The sequence below is a fragment of the Ipomoea nil genome, unplaced genomic scaffold (assembly GCF_001879475.1).
Source record: "Ipomoea nil cultivar Tokyo-kokei standard unplaced genomic scaffold, Asagao_1.1 scaffold0482, whole genome shotgun sequence".
Lineage (NCBI taxonomy): Eukaryota > Viridiplantae > Streptophyta > Magnoliopsida > Solanales > Convolvulaceae > Ipomoea > Ipomoea nil.
This window is the reverse complement of record NW_017616910.1, coordinates 2,113,898-2,125,898: the sequence shown is the minus strand read 5'-3', so window position 1 is coordinate 2,125,898 and position 12,001 is coordinate 2,113,898. Positions and strand designations below refer to the sequence as shown.

The 12,001-nt window shown below is 37.4% G+C and overlaps 2 protein-coding genes across 2 annotated transcripts; both read right to left on the bottom strand.

Annotated features, from left to right (window-relative positions):
* Nucleotides 1–262: 262 nt before the first annotated feature.
* Nucleotides 263–3,282, bottom strand: LOC109173513 (transcription repressor OFP17-like). The gene is made up of 3 exons (XM_019322753.1): nt 2,730–3,282; nt 2,646–2,692; nt 263–443 (listed from the first exon to the last, which is right to left on the bottom strand). Exons 1-3 carry the CDS (start codon nt 3,264–3,266, stop codon nt 263–265), a joined length of 765 nt encoding a protein of 254 aa, XP_019178298.1. The 5' UTR covers nt 3,267–3,282.
* A 1,242-nt stretch (nt 3,283–4,524) lies between these two features.
* LOC109173650 (probable serine/threonine-protein kinase WNK4) lies at nt 4,525–9,212 on the bottom strand. Its single transcript, XM_019322911.1, has 7 exons — nt 8,598–9,212; nt 7,895–8,160; nt 7,021–7,244; nt 6,710–6,867; nt 6,307–6,619; nt 5,325–5,636; nt 4,525–5,217 (listed from the first exon to the last, which is right to left on the bottom strand). Exons 1-7 carry the CDS (start codon nt 8,670–8,672, stop codon nt 4,763–4,765), a joined length of 1,803 nt encoding a protein of 600 aa, XP_019178456.1. The 5' UTR covers nt 8,673–9,212; the 3' UTR covers nt 4,525–4,762.
* Nucleotides 9,213–12,001: the final 2,789 nt, after the last annotated feature.

Here is a 12,001-nt window from a genome sequence, read left to right as displayed (position 1 = left end):
AAATTCATTCATAAATATCCCGAGCTAATACATCTATATGCGGAGTAACATGCCACGACTAGTTAAACGGTGTACAACACTCTTCGCAAACCACTTAACAAATGAGAACTTCAGACCGTCAAACGCGACTACAAGTTCTTTTATATTATTTACCACCAACCCAAATGCATCATACACAACCTCTCCCTGAATAGTGAATAGCAAGCACCACCAGTCGGGCATCCATCCCCACTTTCACCCCGTTCATCTTATTCTCTTTAAGTCAATTAAGAGCCTCACGAACTCCCACCGCCTCCGCCTCACAGGTAGAGAACACACCCTTTCTCATAACACCTTCAGCCGCCACAAACTCCCCACTAACATCTCGTACCACCCACCCAAACCCTATGCAACGACGAGAAAAATCAATTGACGCATCCACATTAAGCTTATGTAACGTTTTCCTATTAACTATTAATTATTATTATAACATCAGGATCAGTTATGATAATATTAAGTGTTTGTTATATGAGTGTTAGGATTTAGGAGATCAGCTAGTGTCATCCAACTACCACATTGATGGCATGTGATTATTTAAGATCTACCATCCTCTTACTGCTTACACTCATTCCTCATACACCATCTAGAAAGAGTTGAGCAGAAGTGAGAGACAAAACGAGAGATACTCACGTAACTTTACAATCAGTCTAGGACTACTCAATCATCTACAACAAGAAGCGTTATTGGCGGGAGATTAGTGTTTATATTATGATCCTGATTGTCACGTGTTTATGTTTCTACATGACATAATTTGTACATAATTTGTTTTACTGTTGGTATTTGAGCCTGAATAATCTCTACCTAGCTTTAATTACTTAAATATATTATTTGCATATGTTGTATATACACTGTATAATTAAGATGGCATATGTGAATAATTATTTGCAATTGTCTAGGTTGTTGGAAACTTTTGTTTTCCGCATTAAGTACAATATTTTTTTTCATTAACCGTCTTCAAGATGATAACTGGTCTAATTCGACCTCAACAACACAATAGTTTACTGGGGCTCAGGTCAGGCAGTTTGGACGGATTTCTCGGGTTCTGCACGCCCTATGCAATATGTCATAGAGCAACCACACTAATGCATAATGTGAGAATAATGTCAGATTAAAATGCCATGTGGAAAAGAGAGAAGCAAGAAAGAGAAAAATGGGGTGCTTCTGCAAATGTGGGGAGATTTCAGAAATGTGGGGCCCACCATTAACTTTAACCATGCGTGACAGCCATGCGTGGCTGTCACCTCTGTGCCCAGCGCGCCTGACAGTAAATGAAAATACTATTATTTTTGTTTAATTTTTCTTTTTCCTTTTTTTTTTCCTTTTTTCTTTCTCCTCCCATTTTCTCTATCCTAATAACTCTTACATTATCCCCAGAGTTTTTTGCACTTTTAGTCCCACGACTATAGTGGCACTGACAGAATTGATCCACGACTTTTGAACCTTGCAATTTTAGTCCACGACTATTGATTTTTTTGCAAAAATGGTCCTTCCGGCCACTTTTCCGTCAAAATTTCACCGGAAAAAAAAAATTCTCTATTTTTAGCCGGGTTAAAATTGACATTTTACTTATCTCAAAAAATTAAAAGAAAAAAATTGATATTTGACTACATACAATATTACTGAGCTACATACTACTGCCCCAGGCGGCGGAGTTACGTTCCTGGAGCAGGCAGGGCTGTCAGTAAGCGGGGGAGCGGCCGTGGCGTTCCCCGGGCTAGTTGGGTTATCCGACAGCAACATTGGAGTGGTACATGTACTCCGCCGCCTGGGGTAGTAGTATGTAGCCCAGTAATATTGTATGTAGTCAAATATCAATTTTTTCTTTTAATTTTTTGAGATAAGTAAAATGTCAATTTTAACCCGGCTAAAAATGGAGAATTTTTTTTTTCCGGTGAAATTTTGACGGAAATGTGGCCGGAAGGACCATTTTTGCAAAAAATTTAATAGTCGTGGACTAAAATTGCAAGGTTCAAAAGTTGTGGATCAATTCTGCCAGTGCCACTATAGTCGTGGGACTAAAAGTGCAAAAAACTCATATCCCCCATTCTCCCCAACTAATGTGGATGCTCTAAGTTTGTATATATGTGTGTGTCATTGGAAGAGCCTACACATCTAAAGAACAATTATTATTGGTCCACACAGTTATGTGGACCATACTATCAAATAACGTACATTCAGTACACAAATAATGTACTTTTTTAATATTACTTTTGACTCTATTACAATGTAGTATCTGTTCTATACTTTCTCTATCAATTATTACTGGGGTTCTTCCATTGACCTTCCCTCAAGAAGAGCCACAAATAATGTACATTTAATATATTAAAAATGTATATTATATTCAGAGAAAATACATTATTTTGTATAATGTATATTCAATATACGAATAATGTACTATTAATATATTAAAAATATTCTTTTGTTATGATCCACACATTATGATATAATTTACCTCTAAAATGTAATACGAGAATAATGCTTCACTCGTCTTATAATTTTCGTGTGTATGGAAAAAAAAGTAATGAATTTCTTCAATTCTTTTGATTATAAATAAGTGAGACTAAACTTCTCAATAAATAAATAAATAAGAAAAAAAAAAGTGAGACAAAAAGTAATTTCTATTAGGATTCTTCAAGTGTAACTCGATCTTAGGATCGCCACGATCGAATAATGTCTGGATGGAGGGTGGTATCAACGTTGTCGGAAAACACATCCTTGCATAACTCTCTATAGAATCTGCAAACAAGATCCAAGAACACCGGGCACCTCAGATTCTCCCAGCAGTAAACCAAATCCTCAACATCCATCAAATCCCTCGCCGCCATCCTCCCTTCTCCGGCCACAATCCCCGCCAAGCACTTCTCGAATCTTCTACATGCATCGCCGCCGTCCACCTCGTCGGGAATCCGGCCATCTTCCCGACGACCATTCCCCGCCTCCGCAATCATCCTTACATACGCCGGAGTCAAAGGAGAGGGAAACGGCGCCTTCTGATTCGTCGTAGTAGTGTCCGAGAAACTCTTGAGCTCCATCGCCTCATCGTCGTCCTCTCTCGCCTTCGGTAAATATCGGAAAATACTTCGCCGGATGGCGGTTCTGCGCTGTCTTGGACGGCGGAGCCGCCGGCCGACGGAGAGAGACTTCCGGAGCCTGAATTTGAAGAGGCGAAGCATTTTCTTGAATGGGGTGAAGATGAAACGCTTGCATGAAGGTGTGATCAGCTTCATGTCTCTGGTTTAATGATCGGTGTGCGGATTCAAGTCTGTGTTTTATATGTAAAGAAACACTGATGAACTGATTAAGTAATGGGATACACGTCCAGAAATGATATGATGTTGGTGATGAAGAAAAGTGGGACACCACCAATTCAAAAACCTATTCATACATGGCTGCATTATATTTTGAATCTTTTATTTTACAATAAAAGAAAAAGTGTCAATTCTACCAACATTATGGTTAATTTACTTCAGGAAACTGTTATTTATTTTTTGTTTTAAAACTTTTTAGTTTTTATTATTTGTTTTCTGTTTAGAAAATGTGTTTACTAACACTAATATTTTTAAATTTATCAAAGACCTTGTAGTCCAATAGGTACCAAGTTGCTCCCCTTTATGGGAGGTGGAGGGTTTACTTTTGAGTAATTTTTAGATATTATATTTAAAATATTTTTAAAAATATTTAGTTTAAATAAAATAAATATAATTTTTACTTTTAAGTTTAATATATATATGTAAAAAATTTTACATTTGATATCTGAACCAAATTTATATATGTATCCATAACAAGAAACATATCCGAACTAATAACTATTAGAGCATCCACACTTGGATTTTTGAAAATTTTTTCAGAACAAAAAATCAAATGGTAATTTTTTATTGATGTGGAGATAGTTTTATTTATTTATTTATTTATTTATTTATTTATCTGCAAATGTAGTATTTTTGTGGGACTTGTCATTTGAGAAAAAATAGAAAAGGCATCTAAGTTCTGCGCGTGGAGCGCAGCCCCGCGCATGATTGTGAAAATGTTTGAGCTGATATGGATGCTCTTAAGTTCACGTAAAATTTATTTTAGATTATTTTAATATTTTTTAAAGATAAATTGAAAAATTGTGTGCTAGTAATATCTGTTCAAATATACTTTCTTAACCTATTGAGATAGCACAAAAAGTGAATACCACTCTCGTAGGACCTTGAACTTATGACCTTCCATTTGGAAGAGTCACTTCATGTCAGGCCTTGAACTTATGACCTCCCATTTGTAAGAGTCACTTCATGCCATTCAACATCAAGATCATTGATGATGTGACAGTGATTTAACTTGATGAATTAAACAATTTTAAATCAGAGACAACCTCGACCAAATTAATTAGACTATTGACTTAATAACCATACGATTATAAGTTCAACACCCTCTTTTTTCTAATCGAGAAGGCTGATATACAGATTTTGAACCTTGTAATTACCATTCTCACCAACTACTTGATTAGGCATTAATTGATTGGAGATTATACAATAGATCAAGATTTTTTTGTATTTACATTTGGAATTTTGACCATTACAAGCTACTCAAGTTGTTCTTACCTCATCAATCACACTACTGCAGGAAACACACATCAAAATTTAACACAAAAAAAAAGCTTATTTCACTCTCTTAACTCCCATCTCATCAAATCTACCAGTTTTATTATGGCCATATGCCCCTTACCAGTCACTAACCAAGCTCAATTCTCAGAAGAAGAAGCAGCATTTGCACAGCGAGAGCTCTTTCTAGACCCCTCGCGAGGGGCTTGGAACCCGATGTTCTCAACAGATCCAACGGTGTTGAACAATCGCCTTTTGCTCACCTCCTCGACCAATGTTCGGTGCAGCAGCTGGCTGCGCATATCTACGAGGGATCGGTTCCTTGTTAATCTACGCATGTCGAGCGTGCATTTATCTCGAGAAGTTGAAGCTCGGGTCGTTTCCAGCGCGTCCTTGCACGTTTGAGCGGGGGAGTTCCCGGTGCTCGAAATCTCTCCGGGACAGAATCTGGAATGGCTATGCGTAACAGCAACTGATGCCTGACTTTGTTTTCTCGGGCTTATATGCTCATTCTCGTCGCTAGAAACATAATTCAAGTATGAATAGTTACCCGAGCACGAAGAGCCCTCCGAACTCGTGTCTTCATACCATTCATCTACACATATATATATAGAGATAAATTAAAATCGACGTTATGAGTTATGACCATACACAATTATATATAACAAATGAATAACACGGAAGAAAGAGTTATTCACATACCTTGAAGCCATCGGGGACCTTGGCTATTTCCCGAAACCGACAATTGCGATGACGAACAAGACGAGAATGAGAAGTGAGGATTGTGATGTTCGTTCTCGTTGTCCTTATAGTTAAGCGCGTGGTAATCGGATGAGTCGTACTGATTCCATTTCTTCCACTGAGGCACTACACCAGTGATCTCCCCATCAATCATATTTGCGATTTCGGTAGGTTTCCAGTCTGTAATTTCTAATTCCTTCACCATTTCAATCGCAACATCAGTTGGGGTGTCGTTTAAAATGTCAAACGGAAAGAACACATTCCTAACAGCGCCTGCAAGGATAGAAAATTTCAAAATCTAAACTTTTGGTTGACGAGGGACACTATCCGAAGGTGTGCATTGGGTAAACCTCGCCTTATGATTCTAACCGGCAAAGAATCACAAGGAGGTAAACCAGTCTAGATTTTCCATAACTGACCGGCTCAAACTAAAAAGGCCAATAGGCCGCTCCCACTAGGAGTCGAACTTAGGACCTTGGGGTTACCAAGCCAATCAAAATCTAAACTTTGATTCTATAGGAAGAAAGACTAAGAGGATGTTTGGTAAATGACTGTTAGCTGATTGTGTTAGTGGGTTTCACTAGTTGATAGCATTAGCTGGTTATAGAAGTGTTTGGTAAATTAGCTGTTAGCTGATAGCTGGTTACAAACAAAATGACTTTCTCAAAAAGCTACTTGGAGCAGCTTTTTGAATTTTAGCATTTTGGAGCAATAAGTTGTTACAAAAAACTAATTAATCAAACACTTGTATTAATTGTTTAACCAAGTCAAACAGCTTATAGTGGTCAAAAAAGTCAAAATTAGCTGATAGGCTAACTATTTTACCAAACACGGCCTAAAACTCGAGAACTTTAGTGACCTCATCCACTTCTAAAACAAAGAGATAATGCATTACAACTAGCAAGAAGCTTCATAAACCATTAAAGGGAAAATATAAATATACCTTCTTTATCAGCGATCTGCACTTTAAGAAAGATGGTATCGTCTTCCGGATTCAACTTCCCGGTGATAGTCATGTTAGTCCTTGGTGCGGCTTCGTTCAAGTTAAGGTCTTCGAATCCAATATTGTCATTTAGAAAAGACTTCTGGCATCCAACCAATTTTATTGGCTTCATAATAAAATCATCGATGGCGAGGAATGAATCTACCATTAGCTCTTGTGCTGATGATCTCTTCGAGACGGGTTCCAAGCATTTTCCAATAAATCGTTGAGCTTCCACGTCTTGAACCTTGTAAAATGCCCTCGGCTTTTTACCCTGGGGGAGTATTTCACTTGCCATATTAACAAGTCTCTCTCGAGAGAGAATGACAATAGTCAACACATAACATTTCGAAAATGATCTTACCGCTGTCACTTTCTTGTAAATTTGAGCGGGATTGGAGCATTCGCTGTATGGATATTCAGTCGTAAGCATTTCTAGAATACACATTCCAAATGAGTATACATCGACAAGCTCGTTGTAGTTCTCATCATACAGCTCCGGTGCCATGAACTCCGGTGTGCCTATTACCATAAACACACGAGAAAATAATGATTTTATCTTACCTTAAAATTTATATATAAAATCCAGATTTTTCTATTTTTCTATGCTCTCTGCACTACGAAGCACTCGGGAATAGAACTATTAGCTACAAAAATGCAAACGAGAAAGAATACCTATGACACTATGTGCCCTATGGGATCCATGAAGAATAGTTGCAAGGCCGAGATCACCGATCTTGACTTGCCCAAGATGGCCATTGACGAAAACGTTGTCGCACTTGAGATCTCGGTGGATCACCGGAGGATCATGGCCGTGTAAATAAACGAGGCCTTTGAGTATTTGGCGGGCCCAAATCTTAATCGCACAAATGTCTACTTGCTTGTACTTCTTCCTGTATCTGCAGTCAATCGGAAGATTGCATCAATATAATTCCACATTTCCACTTTGCCGTTATCATCAAGAAAATCTGCCAAATGGCCAAAAAAGTAATACTCAACTAACACTTAACCAGTTCTCTTGACCTACTATTCTTTTAACCTAAACTTTACAACTTTATTCCGTTCACACGAAAGAAAGATTAGAAGCCTTTCAGTATCCAACCTTTTCTCAACATAACCAGAGAGTATCGAACATGACTGATTGGATTCACGACACCACTAAAAAAAGTAAAACCCCATTAAATGGAATAGATGCATTCACTAAACGCGTTCTCGTTCTCCTCACACTTGCTACTAACACACCAAACTAGCCAATGCAATTTCCCGACTAACCATCTACACAAGCAAGACTCAATAACTATTAGACTACGAGTTTCGGGTTGAAACCAACACTACTGGAAATTATTGAATTTCTGACCACCTGAAAGTGATCTTAAATCAAGTTGGAAGCAAAAAGTGGTCGGAAATAGCAACAAAGGTTTTTCCGGATACCAAAAGTGGTCGGAACAAGGGCTTTCGACTTGATTTAAGATCACTTTCAGGTGGTCAGAAATTCCATAACCGTTTTCTAACCAAAATGGAAGCAAGCTAAGCACGAAACGAAGCTTACCCTCTGAGCGTGCCAGAAGTGAACATCTCGGTGATGAAATTGAAGGTCCTGTGCTCAACGTCAATCCAAGACGAATAGAAGCGGATGATGGAATTGTGAGTGAGCGTGCTGAGAAGATGCACCTCCGAGTAAAGCCTCTGCAAATCCTCGGGCGTTTGTAGCACATCATTCAGCTTAATTTGGCTCCACGCCACTTCCATTCCAAGCACTTCATCAATTGCCTTGTACACTGTTTTCATTGCCCCTTTCCCCAGAATTTCCCCCAACTAACCCCCCATTTCAACCCAAAACAAAAGCCCAATAAAACATATCAGAAAAATCAAGAAAATTGCATTAAATCTTGAAATTAAATACACTAAAACAAACAAAACAACTGCTTAATCTTAACCCTTTAACAGCTTAACACCCACCTACTCAAACCCATAACTTTACACTTTTTTTCCAGAATTACACAGCTTTATTCAGATAAATATGAAATTTAAATTCTTTAAAAATAAAAACATTATTTTCTCCGAATACTACTTTGGAGTATTATTTAGGATTTACTTAGTGCAAACAAAAACTCATGAACTCCATACACTGCCCATTGATCTATTATATACCCAGAACAGATATACACATGCATGTATACATATAATGAAAGCAATTTTTATTAAAAAAATAATAATAATAATAATAATTATAATAAGTATAAATCACTTACTCGACCATAGCGACCGGTGGGATCAGTTTCGACATATTCGAGGTAATCATCCTCAGCAAATCGTCCCTTGTACATGTTTCTCTAATACGACAGCAATATATATAAATACACAAATTTCAGCTCAGGAATTTTGTGTTCTTACTGTTTAGGATAAAGGAAAAAAACAGAAAAGAAGAAGTAAGGACTAAGGAGGGTCTAAAAAAGAATCCTGGGTTTTCCCTCGTGGTTTTCATAGGAGAAGACTCGAAAGAGAAGCCAAGGGAGACTTGAGCAGTCAATCCTCTGCATGATATTCCCCCCCGCCATTCTTGCTCCTCCTCCTCCCCCCACTTGGAGTGCCACGTCGTAATTCCTGCCCACCATCTCACTTGATTTGATTGACGGAATTCACGAAAACGAAATTTAATAAAGGCCGAGCTGAGGAAAAAAAGAGGAACAGCGATGTTTGTGTACTAGGATTTGACCGGGGGAATGTGAATGTATTAATTCTTTGTTATAATCCCCCCAAAACCATAATTTTTACACCAAAAAATCTGGGTTTTTTTTTTCTTTTCTGTGGGAAGTATTAAAGAGTGTTTGTGGGTGTGGTGTGTTTGAAAAATTTCACTTTCATATACACAAAAAGTGGAAGACAGAGAGAGAGAGAGAGAGAGAGAGAGAGTGAGTAAAGAAGAAAAAACAAGAATGTGTTGTGTTTTTGCTGGGGCGGGGAGTTAGCGGGGAAGCTTTAAATTGGGGGGTGGGTGGGGCAGATGAGTGAGTAAGTGAGTAGAGATGAGAGGTTAACGTAAGTGATGACAATTGACAAAAAAGGATAGGGATGAATGGAAGTGGCGTTAAATATTTGGGCCTCATTTTATCTTCAAGATGAATCACGTCCAACGTTGTACCTTAATGAGGGGTTTGGTAAGATGCAATTATGTTTTTTCATTCTTATCAAATTTCATAAATTTTGTATTTCACTATTTCATTGTTGGTCAAAGAGAATTATAATTTTACAGAGTTTTTTTTAATTGTAGAATTATAATTCTTAAAGTCCCAAAAAATTACAATTCTACAATATGTAAAATTAGAATTTCACAGTAAATTATGATTTTGTTTTATTATTATTATACAATGAAATTTTAGACTTTATTCACTCTATTCCTTTTAAATCTCTAATGATTCTATATATGTCTACCAAATAGTGAAATTTGAATACACATCTTATTCTTTTCTTAAGAAATTACAATTCATTTCTTTCTAATTCCCTCCTTCCAACTATCTCTTACTGAGTTGTCGAATCTTGTACATCGTCACTCTTTCTTGGCCAATACTAAACAGCACATTTATGTACACAGAATTCATTTTTTGTAACAGAAATCGGACATAAGTGAAACTTTTCATCTACTAGACCAATACCTTGCGGGGTTATCAAATCTTTAAAATAGGAAATGTTCACCTATACTAATTTATTATTTGAAAACATCTATACTAATTTATTAAATTAAAACAAAAAAAAAAAAAAAAAGGTACTTCATATAAAATAAACCTCTTAAACCAAGAGAATAGTGACCAAGACTATGTGGTCTAATGGTACCCGGGTTGGACTTCCATTTGGAAGATTACGAGTTTGAGCCTCAGTGGAGGCGTTATTGGTTCTTTGTGTTTCAGTAGGTTGAGAAAGTATATGAACAGATACTACAATGTAATAGAGCCAGTAACTTCCAAAAAAAAACCCAAAGAGAATAGTGCTTACAGCATATGGGAGAGGAGAGAAAAAAGGGGGAAAAAAAAAAAAAGTAAAACTGATTTTGCCACGCGAGGCTGTCACAATGCTCCATTTCTCCTGTGGGTCCTACTTTTTTGCATTATTTCCTTCTCTTGCAGATGAACTTCTTGTCTCTTTCTCTTGCCTCTCTCTCTGCCAACTTGGCTTTCTTTTTCTTAATATCTGTGCATGATCCACTAATATGGATGGCCTTAGCGGGTCACGGCTTATGTGGTTGGTACATGAGTTTCAAATTGTGTAGTAGATTATAGGTGTACAATTTTTTTTTTATTAATCACGTCGTATAATTTATTTTTAAAAATTCAATTAACTCTAATCAATTTATACAATATCGTTCCTAAATTAATTGATTAATTATCTTTCACCTGAAAAAAAAAAAAAAAAAACATTTTTCGTACCTTAAAAATTAAAATTAAATCTATGACTTTCTATTTAGAGTATAGTACAAATGTACATTGTATATGATCGACTATTAAATATACACCATTAATTATGTTGACAATGCTACATCTAAAAAGTTTAAAAAAAAAAAATTATGGTGACAAGTTCTCCACCGACGCAGCTGGGTTCGGAGGGGTCCTTCGGAGCAGCGATGGGAGGTGGATTGGTGGCTTCTCGTCCAAGTCTAATGCTAGGAATGCGATTGAGATTGAAGCACAGGAGATCGAACAACGTCTCAGGTGGGCCTGGGAAAGGGAGTGAGTGTCGTTGAAGTGCAGTCGGATGCTCATTTGTCATCACGTGGATCAATGGGCATGAGCATCTACAAGGACCCATAAGTGGGACTGTTGACGACATAAGGAGGTGGATAGGGCATTTCAAAAAGGTTGAGTTCAAAGCCATTTGGCGAGAGCAGAATATGATAGCGGACAGACTTGCGACCATCGGTGCCGTCCAAGTGCCTAGTTGAAAGAATTACACACTCCTCCTCTGGGGGTGGAAGAAGATGTGGAGCGAGACAGAATTGGAATTTCGATGATACACCGTGTGGTTTCCAGTGCAACCAATGTGTAGTTTGGGGGCCCCTCCCCTTCCTCTTTGATTAAAAAAAAAATTAAAAATTAACTCTATGACTTTCTATTTATTTATTCTTATCCATTGTTGTAATGTAATGACTAGTTCAACGGTCCCCAACTTGGGTGTGATACTCATTTCTTCTTCTGCAAAATTCCACATGTTTTTTTTTTTTTTTTGAAAACAAACCAGAAGCTTCAATTAATCCAGTTCCAAAGTCAGAAAATTACAAAGATAGGGGGAGGGTTATCAAACCACTCCGAACAACTTGATCTAGAAACGAATTGCTTAGCGACAGTATGAGCCGCCCGATTCGCTGATCGTTCGACAAACGATAAAAACACTTGAGAGAAATTGCTCAATAAGTTTTTACATCAATAATAATTAAATTAAAGTAGGAATCTCCTTTATTTTGTTCTAGACTCTTGACCGCCCTAAGAGAGTCTGTTTCCACGAGGACATAATCCAAAGCCATCTCCTTGATCCAGCTGACTGATTCCCTAACTACAGCAACTTCAACTTTCCTTGGTGAGTAATAATTGATTCCAAGATTTCCAGTGTATTCTACCCTCTCCCACTCTACCTTTCCACCAAAAGGCATTTAAGGCAATCTCTATCT

Bases quoted from the DNA above. Each gene is read 5' to 3' on its own strand.
- LOC109173650 (XM_019322911.1), bottom strand. From the start codon at position 8,672: ATGTACAAGGGACGATTTGCTGAGGATGATTACCTCGAATATGTCGAA. The intron at 5,637-6,306 runs GTATATTTATAT...CTATCCTTGCAG, and splicing joins GCAGATCGCTGATAAAGAAG to GCGCTGTTAGGAATGTGTTC. The intron at 5,218-5,324 runs GTATGTGAATAA...ATATATGTGTAG, and splicing joins AGGTCCCCGATGGCTTCAAG to ATGAATGGTATGAAGACACG.
- LOC109173513 (XM_019322753.1), bottom strand. From the start codon at position 3,266: ATGAAGCTGATCACACCTTCATGCAAGCGTTTCATCTTCACCCCATTC. The intron at 2,693-2,729 runs ACCACCCTCCAT...GATCGTGGCGAT, and splicing joins TGTTTTCCGACAACGTTGAT to CCTAAGATCGAGTTACACTT. The intron at 444-2,645 runs GTCTCACTTTTT...AATAGTTAATAG, and splicing joins CCTAATAGAAATTACTTTTT to GAAAACGTTACATAAGCTTA.